At 48.5% G+C, this 25,789-nt stretch overlaps 1 protein-coding gene across 2 annotated transcripts; it reads left to right on the top strand.

The window, feature by feature from the left end:
• Positions 1-269: 269 nt before the first annotated feature.
• LOC149343350 (tissue alpha-L-fucosidase-like) lies at positions 270-21,703 on the top strand. Of its 2 annotated transcripts, XM_089542369.1 has the most exons (7): positions 270-599; positions 8,628-8,743; positions 12,847-12,953; positions 14,175-14,447; positions 15,313-15,533; positions 19,993-20,234; positions 20,850-21,703. In XM_089542369.1, the coding sequence occupies exons 1-7, from the start codon at positions 325-327 to the stop codon at positions 21,395-21,397; spliced, it is 1,782 nt and encodes a 593-aa protein (XP_089398495.1). In that variant the 5' UTR covers positions 270-324; the 3' UTR covers positions 21,398-21,703. The 2 variants fall into 2 exon arrangements, with proteins under 2 accessions (XP_089398495.1, XP_089398496.1); XM_089542370.1 differs by lacking the exon at positions 14,175-14,447.
• The last annotated feature ends 4,086 nt before the right edge of the window (positions 21,704-25,789 follow it).

The following is a 25,789-nucleotide window of genomic DNA, read 5'->3' as shown; positions in this document are numbered from 1 at the left end:
TCGCCTTACAGAACAGAACTGAGCAGTGAATTCCTGCACAAAATCCACCCAGAAATAACAGCATTCACAAGGGGGAAAATCAGCAGATTTCAAATAATTCCAGGGCGCATGCGGACCTCAAGGGCCCGTTGAACGACCGACTGGTCCTTTTAGAACGAACCCGGTCCCTAGTTGGCGGCTAGGAGTAGAGAATAAAGTGCTTTCCCTCTCTCTCCCTTCCCTCTTCCTCTCTAATATACAAACAAAGCCTGAGACCTCAGGCTCCAGGGTCCTCCCGGCTGTGCAGCTCACCGAGTGCGCCATCTTCCAGGAGGTTTCCGCGTCATGGAAGGCAAAGGAGAACAGGCGGCCAGGTTGTTTCCTACCACCGGTGACAACATCCTCAGGGAGCGGTCGACCGCCAGGTCGAGGCATCCACCGCAGAGCGAGGCTCTCGGGGACGCCCAGCAGCCGCCTCTGCTTCCTCCGGGCGTGGCGGCGACCAAGGGCCACCACGAACGGGACAGGGCGGCCAAGCGGGCGGCCAAGAAGCGAGCCGCATCGCCGTCCAAAAAGCGCTCCGACGAAGGCGCCAAGGCAGCTTTGCCCAAGGCGGAAGTGTAAGCGCATCTAGCCGCTCAACTTCATGCACTGTAGTCGGATACAACTAAAGAACGAAGCGGCTTTTCTATGTCAGAGCAGCCCCCTTCTAGCCAATGGCATCGGCTGATTTTAATGAACCTGACAGCGTGACAATGCAGGGAGCGGCGTGGCAATAGAGGAGGTGAGACAATCCCTGACCATGGGAAGAACGGACTATCCCCTTTCATCTGCCAATCCCGGCATTGTTACGCTTGTCAGGCTAGCAGGTTCATGGAAATCGGCCGACGCCATTGGCTGAAAAGGGGACCCTTGACGGGGAAAAGCCGCTTCGTTCTTGTTGTACCCGACTGTAGAAGTTCTATATATTCTCAGGCTGTCGGCCTGCCAACCACCATCCTTGACGTTTCTGTCTTCAATAGTGAATCCATCCATTATGTGCGATCAGGCTTTGAGCCTTTGTGTTTGCAAATGTATTTACTCTCACTTGCCCGCACCAGGGTGCTTTTCGGAATTTATGACGCGGTTATCACCATCGTCTTTAGCGTTGCTGTCGTTGCCGAATACACAAAGACGTCATCACGACTGATTAATGTTAGCCGTGCCTGTCGCTTATCCGGTGAGAATGCTGGCCAATAGGAATGTGACATTGAAGTCCTAGCTCTCATATATTGCTTATCAGCCTTGCAACTCTTTTTTTATGACAGTCTGGAGCTAACTAGCAAGTTAAGCGAAAACAGGATGTTTTTTGGGTGCTAGTATGAAACTGGTGGCTGGGGATCGAAACTAAGTGCCGTTAGTGAGGGGCAAAAAGATTGTTTTTGACTTCTTTTCAACGAAACGAACTGTTGCTGACGTGGTACCTATCAATTTGCAAAAAAATCATTTCATATATGTAACTTTCAATTGTTAATGTGTTAGCCTTAGAAGGGTCAGACACACGTGGCCATGTCGCCGTCAAGCCTGACCACCTTGGATGTATATAACGACCCTTAGAACGAGGTTGCTCTTGCCGAACAACCTCTCGCGACCAATCATTAATATAACTTCCACCTGCCCTGGTGGGCACTTTGCTCACAATCCTCTGGGCAGGTTGCCACCTGCCCGGAAGCCCGGGTACTCAGGAAGAGTAACCTGGGTGTGCATGACTTGGGCGGCATGAACTCATGATCGTATAGTGCAGTGGGGTCGTGCGGGGATCCAGGGACCTACATATCCCAAATCTCTTGGTCATTAAAGTTATTCCTCTCTCTCTCTTTCGCTTACCTGGGTCTGGTCTAGGGCCTGCGTTTGAAACAGCCACCTGCCAATGCAGTAGTGTATCGCTTAACCGCTGCGCCACTGCTCCTAGTGTGGTATGTGGACTCCCCACGATCTATAATTGTAATGTAGGGAATGACCAATTTCGCATATATGGGCATTAGATACGGCAGAATTAGAAGAACAGAAAATGCAAACGCATTCAAACGATCCACCGAGGATCGCCGATGATATTTTTTTTTTCATTTCTTATTTTGAATTTCACCTTCCTGACTGTTTAGTTCACAAACAACTGAATTGCTCATTAGCGTTTTCGTGCTCGAATGTAGAAATAATCAACACTGTCAATGTCCTTCAGATACATTCCCTGCCACGTCGTTCCCATTAAAAATAAACAAAAGTTACGGTCGTTATGTGCTGTGAATGCGAAAGCACCCTTTGACCTGAAGGCCTTTACACTAACTGCCTTAACCATAAATGCCTTTGACCTAAAGGTCTTTACTCAGAAAGTTTTGCCTTAAAGGCCTTCACCGTAAAAGGCCTTCAACCTGAAAGCCTTGCCTTATCGTTTCCATGGTCATTATTGACCCTCATCCTCATCATCATCATTACCATTCCAAAACTACCAATATCACTAGCTATCACCATCTACCACTTTTACCAACTACTGCTGTCTCGTCTAATGCCTTTGCTTCTTTGCCAGTGAGCACCCATTACTGTCTTATGGGCTACTAATGACGGCATGCGAGCCCACGGTGTCGTCATGAGGTATTGGTACCCCCTTTCTTGGTCAGCGCCGCCAAGTTTCATGGACGATGAGTCATGTAATGCGTTCCTTTTAAAAAATGCCAAATATCTTGGCTGAGCCGCCTTAAAGCGTTCTCGCCCTTAACCGTCATTAACGGAAGGGTGTCTGCAAGGCCCGCGTAATTTGCAACGAGAATTTGGAATGCACTGATCGCCACCAGTTTTTTTTTTCTTTTTTTACAACGGTGTACTATTTCATCTTCCGCTGTGCTGGTATCGATGCATTTGTCGATTTCGCGTGTGAAAAGGGGTACGTAAAATGTGGCGGCCAGACTCGCGCTGCCTGCGGCATGCCTTAGATAGCACAAACCCCATGTTCAGTCTGGTGTGACTGGTTGCGAAGTTTGCATACCTCTTTCTTTCTCTCTGTCCCTCTCTATCTCTTCTGCGCGAGTTACTTATGTCGACTATCCACACAATGTTCCATGTCTACTATCAGGTTAATATGATTGGTACGCGCTAGTTATTCATTTCGTCCAAGCGCTCAAGCCGGCCACTACTGACTGCGAGCAGTACACTGCGCCTTTCGTCCGAGGGGAAGGGTGGCAAGAGGGAGGTGTTTTAGCTCGTATTCTAGCGGGCATCGCCCTGTACACGCCTTGGTGACTCACTGGCATGCGATGTGAGTGCACTTTAAAGATCCTCAAGCAGTCGAATTTATTCGGGAGACCTCCACTATGGAACCTCTTCCTCTCTTTCTTCTTTCTCTCCCTCCTTCTCCCTTACCTTACGGCGCGGTTCAGGTGCCCACCAAGAAAAGAGAAAGTTACTGCGTCTTTCGTTTCCTCATCCCCCCCCCCCCCCCCCCATCTCTTTCACGGGGCCTTGCATAGCCCGGTATCGTGACACCGAATCGAAATGCGCGCGCGTGCCTCCTTCACAGCAAGCTTGCAACGTCGACGCGATTGGGCGCTGCGGTGTCGCGTGACATCTTATGCGCGCACCAGAACGGATGTAATGCATGCATATGCACATTATGAGACCATTTTACGCCTCAGAACATCTTGCTTCTGAAGAACGAGAGCAAGGCGCGTTTATGGTATTTGTTCGAGGAGGTGGTGGGTTTTCCATACCTCTAACCAAATCGATAGCGACTATAGTAGGACACTTTAAAGACAGTAGTTGGTAACAGTGGATCCCGGTCCGTAGCATCGTGTATTACCCCAGTGATGAGCCATAACAGTAAACAAAATCAGCTTTATAATGTTTGAATACATAAAACCAGCCCGATAAATCAAAATTATTGAGGTTAGAATTTCGCGATTAGCTTCTTGTTCAGGCAACAAGAAAAGCTGTAACAACGGACTGAATTTTTGTCACGGAAGAGATCTTCGTGGCCTTCCTAAATATGCACGGAGCCTCACCGCAGGCTTAAGTTGTCTCCGATTAACAGTATGCTCGACTGTACGAACAAGCGTGCGAAAAGGAGCCGGGCACAAGCCTTATCAGCTCAGATTCGACAGCAGCTATCAATGCTCGTCAATTCTTCCGGCAAAGCCAGCTCCAAGTTTCGATCTCTCAGGTTCGCCACAGAGCACCGCTTGTTTCCAAGTTTGCCGAGATGGCCTTCCATAACTGCCATCCCCAGCACACGTGACAATGTTAACGTATTACCTCACTGTAAAGTAAGCATTAAGCACCCAATCAGTGGAGCATGGAATACGCAGCTACTGAACTTAGCAGAGTGGTGCTGGTACAAACACCGAAGGCAACACTGCGGACGTGGTTGGGCGCTTATTTTAATTTGTTAAAGAGTGCCAGAAATATATAACTAACGGAGGGGATCCGAAGAGAAGGCAAGCGTAGCAGTGGGGCAGAAAGTTAGGTGCGCGGATGAGATAAAGTTAGCTGGGATACGGTGGTCGCAGATGGCACAGGACAGGGTTAATTGGAGGGATACGAGAGAGGCATTTGCCCTGCAGTGGGCGTAGTCAGTCTGATGATGGTGATGATTACCAGAAATATACTGACAGGTCTTCAAACTTAAACGTATTAACAAGTAGCTTTGTGGGCACGGAACAATAACACAAGATTTTTTTATTCTTTCGAATGATGAACGTGTTTTTGTTGAGCTAACCAGGTTTTTTTTTTCCGCGTCGATGCAATACCGTGAGCTTTGATACAATCTGTAATGGATGGTTTCGGAATAATCTTCACCACATGTGGCTCTTTAGCGTGCACTGAAATGTGGGTACACCGGCGCCTTAGCATTGCGTCACCACCAAAATGTAACGACCACAAACTTGCGCCAAGCGCCGTAACCAGTGAGCTATATACCTCGGCTGGTATTCGAAGACTGTGTACCGTCCACAGGTCACACATTGCCCCGCCAAGCATACGTAGGGTTCCTTTCTCTGTAGCGCATCAAAGCAGCGGTGGGCTCAAGCCGCCCAAGAATTCGAAGCGCCTTGGAAGTGGACGTGTCTCCACCTACCTGAGTGTCTGTGTTCATTAAAATACTTGCATGCTTACTTCGGAGAACGCCCTTGAACTTAAAATTTATGTACGTCTTGTTTTTATGTGTGTATTTTGATTTCGCCTATCAATAAAACAGGTTTATTTGCTGAATGAAGTACTGCACTGGGCGACGACACGGAAAAAACTCCTAAACTCAAGACTGTAATCTCATCTACTTGCAGCCTTGTGTTACAGGGAAAAGTTGCATTTAATGATTTCAGAGCATTTCTATGCTAATGCTGCCGTAGTAATCTAACACTAAGGACTTGATTCACTTGGACTATTTATCAGCTAAACTTTTTTAATGCATTTATATGCGGTGTATCGATCCAAACGCGGGCTGTTTTCTCACGTGAAATACCGAATGGTGCGTCTCACAGCTTGTTGAGAGTCGAGTGGGAGCTACGAGCGGGACGTGATGGCCTTCCTCTCTTTACGGGGTTGGCTGGCGAGCAGATAAGCAGCGCACTTGTGGAAGCCGTAGTCTCGCACCCTGCGCTTCCACTCCATTGCAAGCAAAAGAGTATGGGCATGCAAGGTGCGCTGGAAACCAGATATCCTTGCGCCCCATTCTAGAGGGAATGCTCGCCGGGCAGGCAAAATCAGAGGGACATCTAATCCATTATGCGTTGGCAATACGATAGGATTACAAGCTGTTGATGTCCTTGTCGGAAATGGCGTCACATAAGATATGGTGACGTCACTTTTCTCCAACCAGTGGAAACGCTTCGGTCTGGTGACGTCACCTTCCTCCAAACAATGGGCGAACTTTATGACCGACGACGCATTTTCATTCTCCCCGCCTCGGTGGCTCAGTGGTTACGGCGCTCGGCTGCTGACCCGAAAGACGCGGGTTCGATCCCGGCCGCGGCGGTTGAATTTCTTTGGAGGAGAAATTCTAGAGGCCCGTGTACTGTGCGATGTCAGTGCACGTTAAAGAACCCCAGGCGGTCGAAATTTCCGGAGTCCTCCACTACGGCGTCCCTCATAGCCTTAGTCGCTTTGGGACGTTAAACCCCATAAAACCAAACCAAGCATTTTGATTCAAAAGTCCAAAACATACTCAGAAATGCTTACAGGTATTAAATGCATGCGGGCTATCGCGGCAAAATCGAAAAGCAACGATTGGTTTATGGTGGTTTACGTCGCAAAGCGTCTCAGGCTATGGGGCACGCCCCAGTGAAAGGCTTCGGCAATTTCGACCACCTGGAGTTCTTTAACATGCACTGACATCGGCCTCTAGAATTTCGCCGCCATCGAAATTCAACTGCTACGGCCGTGATCGAACCCGAGTCTTTTGGGTCATCAGCCGAGCTCGATAACCACTGAGCAACCGCGGCGGCTCGAAAAGCAACGAATCCGTTTACTTAATGAATGGGGACGCTCTGCAGTCACGTCACTGCGTAAGCGAATTCAGCTAACCCCGACCTACACTGCGGAGAGAAGGCATACCAAACGTGCTTTTTCCAATGCTTCAGGACGAACTGTGTGGTAGGGCTGTCTGCTTAAAACTCTGAACCATGTTGTGGCTGGTTACTTGCTCATGCACCATTATCTGTCAATAAGAGCCCAAAGCAGATAACATGCGACGCTCTTCAAAGGTTTCTAAGACACTTATAATGTGACACAATCGCATAGACGCCCAGCCTATGCCGTCAGGTTCCTGTCGTACCCCCAGATGACCCATTTTCTCCCTCCTAACTCCCCCAATCCGGTCCATTTTTTTTTCTCGTTCTCTAAATGCCAGAGCATTATAGCCCGAAGAGGCATTACGTGAAGAAAGCAACCCTCACAACCACGAACACAACAGGGGCAGAATGCTTGGCCATTTGTGTCTGTAACCCACATTTATACATCTATACCCTGCTCACAGACCGCACGACCCTACAGGCAGACTCCCCAGGTAGAATACAGACTCTTCCATAAAGACACCACTCCTTCACCTTCAGCCAACATAATGTCTACGCACCCAGCATCACAGCAGCATTTAAGTATTATAAGGGGGCGTTTTCATGCGCTTGCTCGGGAAGTTAGCGGTGGATTGCCTCCCAACCCACAAGCATACGCTCAAGCCCAAAACGAACCCCGTGACTACTGCACCATCATGGAGCACTGCAAGCAAAGCTGCATCGTGTACCGTATTTACTCGCATATAGGTTGACCTCGAATATAGGTCGACCCCTATACATTGCGCTCGCCGAGAAATAAAAAAAAATATTCGAATATAAGTCGACCCATTGAACTAGCACTTTTACTAGATTTTAACTGACACAATTTTTTATTTTTAATATATGTGTTATGCGCGAATACGGCTTCGACATGCATGCCTGAACTTTTGTTTTGAGCACGACCCCTCTATAAACTATAATACACTGGCTTTGGTACCTATTTAAACGCCAAAATATACTGCTTCCTAAGCTGTCCTAAGCTCGCTACTTTTGCTCTCTTTGGTCACGAATATAGATCGAGGTTCTTTGGTCACGAATATAGGTCGATAGCTAATTATGGGCAACATTTCTGAAAAAAAAAAAAGGTTGACCTATATGCGAGTAAATACGGTACCCTTCTCCTCATTCAACCCTAGATCACTACAAAGCGCACACTGCGTATACAGCTTCAAACTCGTTCCCACCCGTCAGTTTGCCCACTTGTTCAAACCTCGCCTTCTTCCCTCCATACTGTGCCACTTGCGTCCTCCCCACAAGCTGTCACTAGCCGCATTTACATGAATGTGACAGCATGCGTCTTGAGTCAATTTTTCGAGCGAAAGAGCGAATTTAGAGAAGGAAAGGTGCGACCCGTCCTGTACTCTTCCTCGATGTTTTTTCACTTCCCTTCGAAAAGCGGAATCGAGTCGACTTCTATCGCAGTCATGTAAACGCGACTACGACATCTAGTAATGATCACACCCAGTCTGTGTCCCACCTATTCACTTATCTACCCCAACCTGCTGGGGGACCACCCTTCTGGAGCTAAGGCAGGTTTATAGGGCCAGGCTGGAGGAGAAGGCCAGAGGGCTCTCGAAAAGAAAAAAGGTCTTAAACTCTTCTATTAAGTAAATTTTATTCTCTCTTGCTCTCTCCAAGAATCCGCAAAGAATTATGTTTGTCTCTTTTTTTTTACCTCCTTCGCTACATCAAGAGCACAGCTGCAAGTGCCCCTGAAGGAAGCCCTCCAGACAATGGAATCGACAGATTGTCATGACGTCGAAGTTAATCCCTTAATACTTGCTTGTGTATCAGCGCAAGTGGCCGGCAGGTGCTACTGACCGCAACGTAATGAGGAGGAGTAAATCGCGTTTATTGTTACTAAGAGCATTTAAAACTTGAACTGTGCTTGGGGCTGACAATCACGTAAGGGCAATATGTCGACGCCATTGGCTGGAACACTTTCTTTCGGGGCATTTGCCGCTGCGTTCCTGAGTTGTAGCTGTCTACGGCCCACACAGCGCAACATCGGGCCTTCGGTTCGCAAACTACTGCCATTAACGACACACTGCTCCTTTGTGCCTCTCCCGTTTGCAGACCCCAATGGTCGGCGATCTTATTCCCGACGAAGTACCGGATCTGGCTTGGCGTGGTCTTGTTCCAGATTCTCGTGGTGCTGTACTTCGTGCTGGGGCTCAGGGCCTCCGTCAGAGGTACGCTCTCTCCGAAATGGAGTTCTTTAATCCTACCAGTTTTTAACGCAGCAGCACCCGAAGTGCGTCGAAAAATGTTACGCTGAAACAATGAAAGCGTACTGCGGTGTCACAGCCCTATATATCATTTCACACAAATTCGAAACAGTAAACTGAAGTTAGGTTGGGTTTAGGTTTATTAGGGTTTGACGTCCCAAAGCAACTCAGGCTATGAGGATCGCCGTAGTGAGGAAACCCGGAAATTTTGGCAACCTGGGGTTCTTTGTTATCGCACTCGTAGTAGCGGTAATAGTAGTATCGCAATGTGAACTCGTGCGATAGGTTAAAGGCGTGGATTGTTACAGCAAGTTTACGCGACGCATCGAAGTTACGAAGTTGTTGTCGTTGTCACTATCGCTCCTCGCGGCCTTGACCGGCGGGAATAGAAGCTTCCATGCAAGCACTGTGCACGGAATTTCAGTTGAACGCGATTGCATCCACCGTCATATCTGCAGACTAATCGTCACACCAAATAAATATCGAGAAAAGCTGAGGCAGTACGTCGCACTAATCATCGTGCTCTACCGACGTTATCTATGTAAAACTTGCAAGCCCTTTCTTGTTTGTTTGTTTCTTGACGATCTCTGTACAACTTGGTACGCTTGAACGCACAGAATGTAATTAAGGAGAGCCCGTAGTGCGAGCAGCTGAGTCTACACACTGAGAGATGCCGTCACGTCTGTCAGATAAAAAGCGAGCTCATTTGCCGGACAATGAAACCGACGGAGCGCTCATGCACACCCGTGCATCACGCTACACGTTTCCTATGTCCCAACTAAAGGTCATTCCAAGCCGTAGATATACGTGCCCTGCAGAACATATGACGCTTGGTCGCGGGTGAAAGACATATGCTACAACCCCTACAGCCCTCGCCGCGTTGTAGGGAAAACGTTTCTGCTGCGTCGCAATGATGCTCAGGCGCTCTTGCCTCAGTGCGTCTCTCCTCCAAACTTCTGCGCTGTGAATCGAGTATGAGTAATCTGTTTTCTAGTCACTTCAAGTTGGCTCATTTCTGCAGCAATACATGGTCTGTTCTGAAAGTAGTAGGACTCATTTTTTTAAACAAAATTGATTCAAAATAATAGTACAAACGATTACAATTTTTCAAGGTAGCACCCTTCCGCACCTACACGCTGCTGCCAATGAGTTTTACAGTTTTCGTACGCCTCCAGGAACGCCTGGACCGGAATGGTGTTTAGCTCCCTCGTCACGACCTGTTGAACCACCTCTACCGATCCGTGATGTTTCCCCTCGAGCGTCGATTTCATTCTCGGGAATAGAAAAAAGTCTGGCGGAGCCAAGTCGAGGCTGTAGGGGGGCTGAGGCAGCGTTGCCTGCCGCCTTGTGCTGGGCAAAAAATCGGGGTCCTGATTCACATGATGAAGAAGATCCTACCGGTTGGCCTTTTCCTCCTCTGACAACACTCCCGGCACCAACTTCGCGCAAGCTTTTCTCATGGCTAAGTTTTCTGTCACGATCTCAAAAACTTGGATTTGAGGAATGCTCAAGTCATCAGCAATCATTCTGATACTCATTCTACGATCACTGTTAAGTAAATTTTTCACTCGCTACACATTTTCGTTGGTCTTGCTGGTCGAAGGACGTCTGGAGCGGTCGTCTTCCTCCACTCTTTTCTTACCTTCTCGGAAAAGTTTGTGCCACTCAAAAAACACCTGATCTACCCATGGAAGCGTCACCGTAGGCCTCCTTAATCATGTTGTGAGTCTCTTTGCCCGTTTTACCAAGATTTAATCAAAATTTGATCGCGCATCGCTGATCCACTAAACGCTCGACGATTCTGCGTGACGAGACGTTTCGACAGGGGTTCACAGTACAAGCGACCTCCTCTCTTCAACGGCCGAGAGCCGACTGGCGATTTTCCCCAGCATTCCCAATATCCCCCTTCAAAGATCCTGCACGCGCAGACCACCTCTCGTCCGCCCGTTCGCCCAGGAAAAAACCAGTCCTACTACTTTCAGAACAGACCTTGTAGTTTACTTTCCACATTCGTTTACACGTGACACTGCCCTTCTTTGACAGTCCGCCGTGATGGTTCAGTGGTTACGGCACTCGGCTGCTGGCCCGAAATACGCGGGTTCGATCCCGGCCGCGGCGGCTGAATTTCGATGGAGGCGAAATTCTAGTGTCCCGTGTACTGTGCGATATCAGTGCACGTTAAAGAACCCCAGGTGGTCGAAATTTCCGGAGCCCTTCACGACGGCGTCCCTCATATCTTGAGTGGCTTCGGGACGTTAAAACCCAATAAACCAAACAAAACTTTCTTTCAAAGTAATGCTAACCTGTTGCTCAGAGCAGCTAATTCATACGGCTAAAATGGTCATCTGGTGCCCAGTCCTCTTCTCTTCTTCTTTTACTTTCATATCCTCCTTGTCCAAAAAAAATACAAGATTTTGCAAGAAAGATTTCTTTTTCGTTCTTCTTGGCGTTCCTTTTACCATCTGTAGCTTTGCTCCTACGACAGCACGCCTTGCATGTAACCGCATAATGTCGGCCACCAGTTCACATGAAAGGCCGGGCTCAACTATAAGCCGAAGGAGGAAGAGATTGATACGGGAAAGTAGCTGCTGCAGAATTCGTTTGCACATATTCCGTCTTTAGAGGGCCGGCGACTGCTCGATTAGCATTGGGATTAAACTTTCTATTCTTGAAGCTCAATTGTGCATATTTAATTTGAATAACTGGTTGAAGTCACACCTCCAAGATAAGGTGAACGTGCGGTGAACTTAAAACTGTGTGCACACGGCGTTGCTTATTTTCAGCGTTTATTTAACTTTCCTGTCTATTGCCATAAAATGACAAGTGCAGGAGCTATCTTCGTTTGGAAGCAACTTCTTAACAAAAAATGCGGTACTTTGTGCGAATTAGTGCAACTGATTAATCGATCAACAATTTTATTAATCTCCAGCCATAACCCACCATCGTGGCTCAGTGGCTATGGCTCTCGCGTGCCGATTCCAAGGTTGTGGGATCAAATCCTGGTCGCAGCTGCCACAATTCGATGGACGCAAAACGCAAAAACGCCCGTATGCTGTGCGATGCCAGTGCATGTTGAAGAACTTTGCAGCTGGGCTAAATCAATCCGGAGCACTCCACTACGGCGTCCCTCATAGCCCATGTGTCGCTTCGGGACGTTAAATACCAAAATTAACACATCTGGCCATTATTTGGACAAAACTTTTCGCTGGCAACAATTACTATTTCTGTTTCGTGAGCAATTTCGTTTTCTTCTTCTAGCCTTGAATTTCACTTATCCAGTACGCCGAATGGTGACGCCGACTTCTGTCAGTCTCTTCCGCAAAATTATGCTATGCTCCGTCATTATGTTGAAGAAGCGAACTGTGATCAGCACGAGAAAAAAAGCACGATCAAGTAACGCAGTCATTAAAAGCGTGATTCTCATGAAATTTGAAAATATACAAGTGAAGTTGGTCAGTGGAGGATTTTTCCGAATAGAAGACGTTCTGTAGCGTAGGCAAATACCGGACCAGCCGGGTGCCAGATGCGCATGCGCGGTGGCAAGGGAGAGAAGAGCACCTTCTACTAAGTATACGTATGCGCACCTAGCACTCAGCTGGTCCGAGTCAGGCGTATGACTATTCTAGTATAAGTCTCCGCTATGCTAAAGTTATCTATTGTGCACCATTGATATCACCCATATAAATATGGTCTGTGACAGTCTATACGCTTTTTATAGATTTTATTGTCTCCCTATAGGTATTTCTTTCTTTCGATGCATAGTATATAGACTACCTATAGACAAAAATATACTTAAAGTGTATAGCCATAAATCTGTAAATTAGCTATAGATTGTCTATGGGATTTGTACTGTCCATAGACTATATTAGATGTGCTTACAGACAGTCCGTATACTTTATAGACAAAATAGTCTATAGACCATAGATGTACTCTCTAGATTACACTCTATATACAGTCCGTAGACTGTGTAAAAAAGTTTTTGCAATGGTTGTTCACGTGTAATAAGCAGTATCACTGCTCTACAAAAAGCAACCGGATATTTCGTGTTCATCTCTACGTGCGTGCAGCGCAAAGTTCAATCGCCGTACCGCCACCGGCTCCGGAAACGCGCTTCTCAGCTGACTGGCGTTCCTTGGACACGCGGCCACTGCCGGCCTGGTACGACGAAGCCAAGGTACGCGATTCCGCTTCGGCAGCGCATTGCGTCAGTAATTTTGCGCCCTAGGATACATGGCTGAGGACATAAGAAGGCAGACGAGAAGGCACTACTGATGTCTGCTGATACCTAACGGCACTATTAATGTCTATAATGCAGAACTTGCAAAGCTGTGATTGCCTTAAAAATGTAAGCAAAATGACACAAGTTTATTTGTTTTGCCCTCAAGGCCAGGGGCGTTACAGAGGAAAGTGGATGACTCGAACAAATGTAATACAAAAAAAAAAGGGAGCGCGATTGAAGCAGTCAAGTCAGTGGTCTACATATACAATATTGGCTGACGCGGTTCGAAAATGAGGAATGTCTTCCATGCTGGCTATCGATCCGGGAAGGTGGTTCCAGTCTGTGGGTGTTCGGGGAATGAAGGAGTCGGTGCATGTTTTTGTACTGAATGGCGCTATTCCAACCTTGTGTGAGTGGTCCAGTCGAAAATGGATGCACGACGGCGAAGCGATGAGTGCGTTACGATACTTGGGACAAATATGAACAATTTATGGAATAGGCAAATGCGACAAATTTCCGACGAGAAGCTAATGAAGGTAGGTTTAACATGCATTTCATTGATGATACACTAGCAGTACGATCATACTTATGCAGAATGAAATGAACGGAGTTATTCTGAACAAGCTCCAGGGCATAAGTAAGGTTAGCAAAGCTGGGGTCCAAAATGGATGCAGTGTATTCTAGTTTTCTACGGATGAGTGTCTTGTACAGGAGGACTTCGAGTGAGCTGAGAGCAGAAAGGGCCATTACAGGCATCTTTATTCGACTTCGGCATTGACAATCTTTAGCCGTTGCATCGCCTCTTACCTTTCTTTGAGAGTCATGCGCAAGTTAAAAAAAAAAAAACATTTGTACTGTTGCTGCAAGCGAGACATTAAGGTTTTAAAAACTATTGGCCACACCTTGCATTTCTTGCCGAATCCCCAGCCTGCTTTAAAGGCAACATTAAAACAAAACGTACTTTGCTTGCAGCGCAGTTTTCTCCCTCCTGCGAAAGCCCACTATAACCAGCAATCGCCGTGCACTCTAACACTAATACGCTTAAATGGGAGTTAAAAGGGAGTAAACTGTCCTCTATCGCACTCTTTCATAAAAAATGACTACGCTAGAGGAGAGTTTATTCCATTTTTATTCCTTTCTGCACAAAGCGTACCGCAACGCTTCCTTCCTGTGCAGGTGGGCATCTTTGTGCACTGGGGCGTCTTCTCGGTGCCCGCCTTTTACTCCGAGTGGTTCTGGTGGCACTGGCAAATGAACGGCACGGACGCCTACCGAGACTTTATGGCGAAAAACTACCGGCCGGGTTTCACGTACCCCGAGTTCGCGGGCAGCTTCAGGGCCGAGTTGTTCGACCCTGACCGCTGGGCGGCGCTGTTTAAGAAGTCGGGTGCCCGCTACGTGGTGTTGACCAGCAAACACCACGAGGGCTTCACGCTTTGGCCCTCCAAGGTGCGGGGCTCGTTGTTTCCTGAGTTCCCGCCCTTTTGTGGCAGCCAATAACTCGATCTTCGGTTCATTCAGTCGTGGCATCACTCACACACTGAATAATCACTCTAAGTTTGCCTGTTTTATCCCTTTGACACGCCATTTTAAGGCGAAAGCCATTGATGCCTCATCGTTGTCGACAGAAGGTTGTCAGCAGAGGTTCCATGCTTTTCGGTTGGTCGAAATGATTATGACGTCAGAGTGCGCGGATTCGAAGTAATGAGGTCACCCACGGATGCCTAACTCCCCCTTTTGGAGCAGACGACAACTAATAAAATAGTTGTCGTCCGCTCCAACAGGGGGCGTAAGGCGTCCGGAGTGACAACATTACATTCCTCATTACTGCGAACAGAGCCATGGATACAACCGAACTCATCGAAGCAGAGAGAGAGTCGTGCTAAAGAAGCAGTCAAAGTGTGTAGTTGTAAAGTGTAGTCAAAGTGTCTAATCAAATAAAGCAGTAGTACAGCACAAACAGTCTCGCAGTCAATGCCAAACAGTGCGCCTGGAAAGGCTTCCGCCTTGCAGCACTTTAGAGAGACAAAAGCCACGTTTACATGAATGCGACAGAAGTCGACTCCAGTCCACTTTTCGAGGAAAAGTGCAAAAACGTCGATGAAAAGAGTAGAGGGCGAGCCGCGCCTTTCCTTCTCAAAACGTGCCCTTGCCCTCAAAAAGTCGTCTGGAGTCGACTTTTGTCGCATTCATGTAAACCCGGCTAAAGGGCCCCCTGAATTTTTTTGCTTCTATCGAAATGAAATGTTTTCTGCTTAAATAGTTATCCGCTAACATATCAAACTTAACTGGATTCTCCCAAACTCATCTCAAGGTCTCGTGGAACTGGAACGCCGCGGACGTTGGTCCGAAGCGGGACCTGGTGGGAGAGCTCGCCCGTGCCGTGCGCAAAGCGGGAGGTATGCGGTTCGGGCTCTACTACTCGCTTTACGAGTGGTTCAACCCGCACTACCAGCGAGACAAGGCGGCTGGATGGACCACGGACACCTACGTCAGGGCCAAGGTCACACCCGAGCTCCTAGACATCGTGGAAACGTGAGTTGAGCGTCAAAGATGGAGAGGCCGGCGCAAGCGTTCCCGACGCACTAACGCCCGATGTATTCGCGAATACAGAGCGATGAACTGCACCTAATTCGTATTCAAATGTCGGCCACGCACTAACGGCGAGGCCGAACCTCTCATCTGGACGCCCGTTAAACCAAATGCGCATTAAGTGCGTCGTACTCCGTGAAGACAATCGCGAATGTCAGCACAAAATTTGCTTCAGAATACAGATGACTGTGACTGCTTCAGTAAAGTGCCCTGAATATTCATTAAAATTCCGTGCGGGTGAACGTCAAGCTTACTGAAGGCAAAAGAAAAAGGCGAAGTCCACGCCACCGTTTTCAAAGCACGCAGAGACTCAGACGAAAGTCGCGCGCCTCAGCTTATGCCTTAACTTTACCCCTTCCATTCTTCTATTTTGCTCATCAGTTTACCTGAAGCGAAATAGGGTTTATGTGAATACCATTCTGAAAGAACGCGAAAATTCCTTGACTGACTACCAGCCCACTCCTTCCCTTAACAGGCACATAAAAAAAGGCAAAACATTTCATGCTTCCATAGAAACAGTGCCTACAATATGATTCAAAAACGTCATATTGTCACGTTGTAGTGACGTCAGTCCAGTGATCAGGAAGACACCAGCCAGTCTTGGAAACGAAGCTCTTTATTTGGGCTGACTTGCGCCCGCAAAAGGACTGAATCACTCGGCGGCGGCGTAAGCAACAAACGTGCTCGTCGGTCGTCGAACTACGAATGTCCGCTGCTCGCGGCATCGTTCAATTTAAAGCCGGCAAGGAAACTTCGAGATAACAGGTCGAGATCATCTAGAGTAATCTAGAAACACGTAGATGCAGCCGTTCATGGCTGCGATCAATCGAGATTAGTCTGGTCGCTTCTCGCGCCACGAACAAAAGTGATAACAATCCTTTCCTACAGCCTTGAGCGTGAACGAACAAACACTACAATCATACGTGGCATTACCCCCCTTCAAAAGAAGCATCGTCTCGATGCTTTAAAATGACATTAAACACGGAGAATGCTTCGAGAACGTAGAGTCATTTAGCGTTCCTAATAAGGTGTAAGGGCAGCGGTAAAAGCTTCAAGTCTGGCCGTGTCGTCGTCGTCGTCGGTGTTGTCGTCGTATTTGTCGTCGTATTTGTCGTCGTAGTAGTCGTCGTCGTCGTAGGGGTCGTCGTCGTCGTAGGGGTCGTCGTCGTCGTAGGGGTCGTCGTCGTAGGGGTCGTCGTTGTCGTAGGGGTCGTCGTTGTCGTAGGGGTCGTCGTCGTCGTAGGGGTCGTCGTCGTCGTAGGGGTCGTCGTCGTCGTAGGGGTCGTCGTCGTCGTAGGGGTCGTCGTCGTCGTAGGGGTCGTCGTTGTCGTAGGGGTCGTCGTTGTCGTAGGGGTCGTCGTTGTCGTAGGGTTCGTCGTCGTCGTAGGGTTCGTCGTTGTCGTAGGGGGCATGATCTTCTGTTTTCGTCGATGAAGGATCTTAGTTCTTGCGCTCAGAAGCAACCTCACCTCCAGAGGCTGCTTTATTCAGTTTAACCTTCGGGGGCTGGGGGAGCGTCCACGCACTGCGTAGCACGGCTAGGAGATACTTAGCGCGGTGACGATGGCGATGGAGAACGCGATAGGCGGCTAGGCGATGAGTATCCTTCCCGACGCAAAAATCCTCGATTTCGGCTGGTCGCTGGCCGGGTCGGGGTCGTGGGGCGTCGTAAGGGAACCCTCGGATGCCCATTCTCCTGTATGGGCAGTACCGGAGAATGTGACCGGCTTCGCCGCAGTGGAAGCATAGCGGGCGGCGCTGGTCGGGTGTTCTCCACTCGTCGCATTTCCTAGGCTGTGTGCGGCGCTCGTAGGACGGGCGAGTTGGGGCGACAGGGCGGCGCTCCAGCGCAGCTGGCTAATGGCGATAGGGGCTTGGGTCCCGCCGTCCAGGTGCAGGACGGCGCACTGCTGCGGCGTAAGTCATGGCTAGAGGCTCCAGAGGCTGCGTGGTAGCCTGGAGTCAGGTCCTCCGGTGAATGGCTCAGAGGGCTGGCGTCACGACTTGTAGGGGGTGTCCGGAACATGGAAGACTACCCCGCACCTCCACCAGATGTCACGTTGTAGTGACGGCAGGCCAGCGGTGAGGAATACACCAACCAGACTTGCAAACGAAGCTCTTTATTTGGGCTGACTTGCGCCCGCAAAAGGACTGAATCACTCGGCGGCGGCGTAAGCAACAAACGTGCTCGTCGGTCGTCGAACTACGAATGTCCGCTGCTCGCGGCATCGTTCAATTTAAAGCCGGCAAGGAAACTTCGAGATAACAGGTCGAGATCATCTAGAGTAATCTAGAAACACGTAGATGCAGCCGTTCATGGCTGCGATCAATCGAGATTAGTCTGGTCGCTTCTCGCGCCACGAACAAAAGTGATAACAATCCTTTCCTACAGCCTTGAGCGTGAACGAACAAACACTACAATCATACGTGGCAATATTGTAGATATCTGCACATTGTACTTCATTGGAAATACAGATAGAGGTCACCCAATCTTTCCCTCTTTGCACGCTTCTAGATGCGCTGATTGCCCAAGAGCACCGCTCTTACTTTTTTTCTAGTGGTTACTCTGTAATGATTCTTCAGTAACGCCTTAAACAAGTGTCGTCAACTGGATAGACAATGCAGGTTTGAAAGCCGAGATACAAGTATACAGCCGCCGCGGTGGTTCAGTGGTTATGGCACTCGGCTGCTGACCCGAAAGAACCGGATTCGATCCCGGCCGCGTCGGTCGAATTTCGATGGAAGGGAAATTCTAGAGGCTCGTGTGCTGTGCGATGTCAGTACACGCTAAAGAACCCCAGGTGGTCGAAATTTCCGGAGCCCTTCACTCCGGCATCCCTCATAGCCTGAGTCGCTTTGGGAAGTCAAACCCGCGTATACCATAAACCATTAAGTATATAGAGGAAGGAGTTGGGGGGATAAGCGACTGGGCGGCAAATGTCTCCATTTTTTAATCAATGTGCTTGGAACGCATATCCGCAGAGGCAGACGCAAGCAATACAAGCACGTCTTGAGAACTCAGTTATCAAAACCAAGGCTTGTTTAAAAATGAAACACCGCTCTTGATGCATTAAGCAGTGGTGGCAAATTACTCTGCGACATTGGTACGCTAACTTTATTGAGGGAATGTCCTACATGACACCATGCATAATAAAGAACTTTAATTGAAGTTGAATCCCTAACGCACCGTGCCCAAAATAAAACGCAGCAGAGCTATAGAGATTGCAAATGAAAGCACCTGAGACTATGTCGCTGCGTACTGTTTGCTGAAGAAAAATTAAGACTAAAGGAAAAAATCGTGTCTTCGACCACTTGCCTTTATACCTTGTTGGAATGTAAGCATGGCAGCACCAGTTTCAATCAAGGCATTTCGGTATAGACACGTGCCTCATCCAGCTTTGGGGGAACGTGGTACGCACATCGCCCCGACCGGGAAGGGACGCGTGTCAGCCATATCAGCCCCCACGAGGTGTTAAGAACTTCCGACAATTGTGTTGTTATTGTATCGCGGGCTAATTAGGTTTAGCGCAACCCCGCGATGCCATTATACTAAAAGGAAAACCAGCCCGTTTATCACTTGTCGACCGCTCGTGACACTCCTATAGCGTAGAGAAAGGAAAGAGTGAATTCAAGGCCGAGAAAACCGTAAGATTGGGCCATCGATATCGGAGGCAAAGAAATACGCAAGTCCTCTCAAGCATTTCGAAAATATCTGGCGCCGATATCGTATTGTGCCTGAAATCTCATGGAATTAGGCGAACGCATTCATCCCTCGTACTATCACAGAGTGGAACCGTTTGCTGCCGGACATTGTCGCAGTTCAGTTCTTTGTTCTGGGATCACTTTTAGGCCACAGGGAAGCGTAAAGCGGCTCCTATACCTCAGCGGTTTGCGCCAGGCAGCCGGTTGACGAGTGATAGTTGTGACAATCACTTATTGTGCATTTACTTTGTTATTTCATATTTTTCGTCTCGAAATGTCGCTCGCCTTGGTTCATTTGTACTGTCATTAATTTTTAATGTATTTATTATTACGAGTCTGCAACGATCTGTGAATACCCTCCATGTGAACATCGATAGGGGTAACAGGAATAAATTAATAACAAGTTAATCCAGGCTATAACACAATGGTTAATGTTACTTAAACGGCGGTGGCAATCTATGATGCTTACAACGCAAGGCAAAAGGAGGTGCCGCTTTTATTGCCCAACTTGCAGTGGACATTTAAAAAGCTCATATCTAAGTATCTTTATTCTTTGCGGCGCGTTTAAAAAGTTCGAAACCTTGAATACTTCGTAGCAAATCTCATAAAAACAAGCGTCTTTCCAATATACAATAAACATTTCAGAACAATTCAACATTTTCGATTTCAAAAATGAGGTCCTGTTTGACTGCGGGAACAGATACCGTCCCGAGATCATCTGGTCGGACGGCGACTGGGAGGCTCCGGACACCTACTGGAACAGCACGGAGTTCCTTGCCTGGCTCTACAACGACAGTCCTGTGCGAGAGAGCGTTGTCGTGAACGACCGCTGGGGCATCAACACCAGCTGTCGTCACGGCGACGTCTACGCCTGCCAGGACCACTACAATCCAGGAAAGCTCGTTTCCCACAAGTGGGAGAACGCGCTGCCCCTGGACAAAGGTACGCCTCGTTTCGACTTTTTATCTTTTCGTAGGACCTAAGCACTATTTTATGGGCACACTCACATTGCGGTTGACTGATTCACCCGAGGTCGCCGACCAAGACTTACTTACCTGTTCGTATAGGGTGTTTGCTTCTATGGATTGCAGACTAGACGAACAACTTACCTCCTTTGTCCCTGCAGACGAAGGTACAATTAATAATCCTTCTAGATGATGCCCTCAGCTTTTATTACATCGCACACAGCAAGCTCAAGGGGGGGGGGGGGGGGACGAAATGTAAATACAACAGTCTATGCCCAGGGAGGAGCCTACAAGGCTGAAGCTGCACATCCTGCCCCAAAAGATTATGGTAACCAACACATAGATAAGCGACAGCCGTCTTTTCCTCCTCTTTATTGCCTCTTTTTGAAGCCTGACTTATTTCCCCGCATCTCTGTTAGTCCAGTTCAAAGGCGCAGCCAAAAAATAAAACTGTTTACATCGCTAAGCCAAACTCTTACGCATTATCTCACATGTTATGCTATGGGTCGTTGCTTACAAGCTTTGGTTCACTCTACACTCATTGTTTCCCAAGAGAAAGAAACTTTCTCAAAGCTCTGATCTTCACGCGCAGGTAACAAGAAAGTAGGCGCCATCTGGGGATATCGCCGAAACGTGCAGCTGACCGAATACCTGACCATCCATGAGCTCATCCAAGAACTCGTGTCCACCGTCAGCTGCAACGGCAACCTGCTCTACAACATCGGCCCTTCTAGTGACGGTACCATCCCCCCGCTGTTCGAAGAGCGCCTGACGCAGCTAGGCACCTGGCTCAAAATCAACGGGGAAGCCATCTACGGCACGCGGCCCTGGAAGTACCAGCGGGACCCGCTGTCGCCGCACGTCTGGTACACGTCCAAGCCTGACGCCTCTTCGCCTATCGTCTACGTCTTCGTGCTGAAGTGGCCCAAAGGAGGCACGCTCATGCTGGGCGCCCTGAGGCTCTCCAAGGAGGCCAAGATAACGATGCTCGGAGCACCGAAATCGAAGGTCTCCGGCAACCTGCAGCTGGACAGGGAGATCGTTGGTGGCGAAGCGCTGGCGGTGACGTTGCCCTGTTTGACGCCGGACATAGCGCCTACGCCTTGGGCTTGGGTACTCAAGGTTGACGGGGCGCTCTAAGCGTTTGCATTCGCACGGCCAAATGCCAGTTCATTCACCCGCATGTGCGCTCGTCAGCGTTCTGTAACATCGCATCAATTCATAAAGGCAACGTGAGCACGCTTATGGCGCCTTAATGAATGCCTCTGTTCATATCATTATGATTTTTAATTAAAATGTGTTCTTGGATTCAATATCGCTTGGCATACGTAAAATAAAAACAGGCCTAGTATTGTACGCTCTTTGCGTTTGGGTCCGCCGACGTGCTTATCAAGTATTTATTGTGTTATTTACATAGAGCTTATTGTACGGACATGCATGTAATTAAACAGGGACCTGCGTGCTGTAAATGTCAGCATGTTTTACACGCCTACACAGGCTCATAATAAAGTGACGACGTCCTTGATTGTGACTCACGTTGACTTGCAGGGCTGGCTTGTACCACCAGTCTTTGAACTTGCCATCTGTGAACAACATGCCTCGCACCATTTGCCACTAACGGGAGTGCCGAAATTGGTGACTTTGAAAAGGATGACGTTTGGCCACATACTCTAGGCTTTAATTGCTTCGCTTCGTTAGCAAGTACACCTCGTGCCCGGTTTGCATCAAACACCAGAGGGTGAATGCAACTGAATGAAACGACAAAAACTGACCGCGCTAGGCGTGTGCATAAAAAAAAAAAAGGTGGTCAAGGGAGTTTGCTCACATTTTCAGCTCTTTGGCACGAAGTCACGCAGGGCCGCAACGCTATCGCAATTGCCTTTCTTGGAGCATCGTGGCAAGTAGAGACGAGCGCAGTCGTATACGAGGAGATCTCCCTTTTCTCAAAGCCGTATGGCGAGCCAAGGCGAGCATTGTGAAATCATTCATCACAGCTGCGCTCATCAAAGAAGCAAAAGATTGAAAACTGCAGGTGCATGTATAAAAGGCCGGCGTAGGGGATGCTCACCGAATACCAAAATTCGCCGAAGAACTTCCGTGACGCAAGCAGTGTACGTCACGCCGGTTACTTAGCCCGTCTTGTGTGTGTGGTTCGATGGGGCGGGACGCCTGTCATACTAATTGGGTATTCGCGAGCTCTTGTGCCAGGAAGGCATCGTTTCTACCGAGCAATGCATTGCGCCTGCTACCTGCACCGATAAGTTGAAAAGCCTTCTGTAAAAAAAGAAATCATCGTAAAAAATGAAACTAGCATCGCTTGTCCTCGGACTCCACGGTAGACAACAACGGCCGCATTCTCTCTATGCAGCTCAGGTCGCTCACTGCTCAAGCCAGGAGCCCACGGCTGGCGGTTCAAAGTCCGCAAGTCTAATACATAGGCGTGCTTATCGAAGTTCAATCGTTTTTTCCGGAAAGGGGCGGGCGGGGAGGGTAGCAGGAGCCTGTTTTGTGGAAACGTCCAAGTGCGAGAGAAAAAAAAAAAAGTGCGTCTTAGGTTCCCGCTCTTTCGTGGGCGGTCTCGTTGACGTCAGTGGTGACGTCAATTACACAGCCTCACCAGAGGGGTGCGCCGCTCTTTTTTTTGTTTTTCTCGCGTTTTTTTTTTTTATAACTTCGTGCTGTTTTGGTCACTGCGACGACGGTTGAGTTCGGAGACCAGGAGGGACATAGCAGCTAAATGGAGTTGACGGTCATCCATATTCACATCGCGTTGAAATTGAGTTGTGGAAATGGACATCATGAACCTAAGATGGGATGAAAATATACGCGATACGGCTAAGGAAGGATTTGGAGCAAGCGTTAGTTGTCACCATCAAATTCGCCAAATTTCCGAAATTAAATTTTAGTCATTTTGTCGCCAAACAGCGATGTCAGCCATATTTTTCTTTCCTCAGTCTCGCAAGTTTCAGCGACGTTTGGGTCCCACACTCGTGGGAGTCTAAAAGGCCAGTTCTGATACTCTCATGCATGGTGGTGCTAATCGGGGCTAAGCGGTAAGCGCATGCATGGTTTTTGCCGTAAGCGAGTACAGGTTCCTGTGCAAGCGGAGAGGTTTTCGGTCGCCGTTAAAATTATTTAATCCCCTTTGTCAGAAATACACTGGACCCCGCGTTTGCTGCTTTGCAACGTATTGGGGTCCTTGTAGCACCTTTTCGCCTCCTGGATACCTAAGGAGGTAAGGACCAGAGTTCCCCTCAAGAAATTCGGTGCGTAACTTGTCGAAATAGCCAAAATGTGTTCTCCCACAGCGCCAACAGTAACCGCGTTTTCGAAAAGCCAACAGCTGATACGGACGTTACCTACGGTGGGCTGGCTACACGCCTCTCAATAATTAAGGAGCATAACGGAAATAGTTAATAATTCAACTATTCAATATTAGTTCAACATCCTGCTAGTTAACATGTCATAGCTATATTGTAATGTACTACAATGATATGCCGGAATAAGCGGCCTTCTAACTCAAAAAGCCTATTTTTAAACACTGTGCGAATTCTTAGGTGAAACACCCTGAATATTGAATATATTGAAGCATGTATTGCGTAGTACAACCGGCGACACACTTACCGGGAACCCTCGTGGCATTATTCTATAGAGGTCCTTTGCAAGACACGCCGGCTATAAAAGGCAAACGTCGGTTATGGGAAGACGACAAATGCGGCCTTAATACGTGCACGACAGCGGTACCACAAAGCTCAAGCTCTGTGAGCAGTAGAAACGAAAACAATTGCGAGACAATGCCAAAGCAAGAAATGAAACGGCTGCCTTCTGACAGAGATCCAAATAAGCGAAAGAATTAAAAGGCCGAAAGGAATGATAATGCTGCGCTTCCACAACGGTGAACCAGTTTGGCAAATGGTACGGGGATGAGCCCTATGCTGTTTGGGTGGAGGCCGCCTGCGATGAGCACGGAGCCATTGCGGTTGTCCACAACCCACACATAACACCCCTAACTTCTGAGCTTCCTTCAGGCCCCACCTCTGAGAAATCCCGGCAACAGCCATTGCTCTGGCATACACAGACGCCCGTTGCATTACTGGTGACTCAAAAGCCGCCATTATAAATCTTACCAGGGGCAGGGTTCATCCCCCGGCACAATGCCTGCTGCACATGCCCTGCCCCCCCCCCCTCCCCCCCCTCCCTCGACGCGCTGAGCTCATCTGGGTGCCTGCGCACTCGGGAAATCCCGGCAACGAGGCCGCCGACTCCTTAGCCCGAGGGTCTAGAAACCGGGCATAGGAGGACCTCGTGGGGGATTTCTGGAAGGAGCGTATGCACTCGTGTGCTGAGCTCACCGCAAACTCTCACGCTGAGCGCCTAATCTACCCGCCACCCCACCCATTCCTTACCACCAGAGAACAGTCAATCTGGTGTCGCCTGCAGACGCGAACACTGCCTACACAAGCTAGTCTTTCTAAATTTCTGCCGGTACTCCCCATATGCATCTTGTGCTCACACCCCAAGGCCACCCTTACCCACATCCTCCTATAATGCTCGGCCTCTCCTCCCCCCGCCGGGCCGGTGCCTCTCCGAACCTGAGAGGAATGGGAGACCTCACTAAGGTCACGGACTTCGACAGGCAGAAGATCGCCGTCAGCCGGGCCGCATACGTCAAGGACTAAGACCACATGAACGTTTAGACCGTGAGTGGGGTCGTGTGGAGACCCAGGAGGCCTGCGAGTCTCGAATTCTCTTGCTGAATAAAGTTTTCCATCCGTCCATCCAGTTTGGCAAGCTTGTAGATTATAGTGCTGCTCTGTAGCTGATGTGAGAGCACGACATCAGAGAACTTCAGTTCTTTCGTTTCTTCTTTTATATCAGGCAGAAGCTTTTCATTGTGTAGGCCAAGTAGACGCCCTGTATATTTCAAAGCATTGAGATGCTGTTCTGTTCTCTGAGAAGCTCGATATGGTTGAAACAGCTTTGCTGTAGTTGCCCCTTTCCACTCGTATGAATGCCTGAATTCGCAGTATAAACCCCAAACTAACTGGCCATTTCGATCATAAAAAAAACGCAATCTGTCCGTAAAGGTGAGCTCATAATTTGCATCGAGGAATATCGAGCTATCTAACCACACACTAAAGATGAAATAACCTATATGGTGGTAAAGAGTGAGTAAGCTGTCCTCTATAGTCCTTTAGCGCACTCCCATTTACGGGAAAGGTACGCTGGCCAAGTGCCAGGGTATATTTCGATCACCGAATACATGGAATGCTTACTCTTGGCAGTAGAGGCATATTCCCACCGCAAAACATATTAACTTGGTGCAGTTAGTAACGAGAAGAGTCTTCTAAACATAGCACTGGAGGTCTTGAGGTTAGCAAACAGAGGAGGTTGAAGCCATGTTTAAAATACTCATAGCTGCTAGAACTTCGCATGTTTTGAAAAAAAGAATTCGTTTTCTTTGCCAACTGTAAGAGCAACACAATCATGGCGCACGAATGCGCTAGTGACATGATTTTTTCTTTTTGTATT

Source organism: Amblyomma mixtum, chromosome 5 (genome assembly GCF_055824585.1).
Source record: "Amblyomma mixtum isolate Tamu chromosome 5, ASM5582458v1, whole genome shotgun sequence".
Lineage (NCBI taxonomy): Eukaryota > Metazoa > Arthropoda > Arachnida > Ixodida > Ixodidae > Amblyomma > Amblyomma mixtum.
The sequence above is the reverse complement of the archived record's forward strand: the minus strand, read 5'-3'. Positions and strand labels throughout refer to the sequence as shown.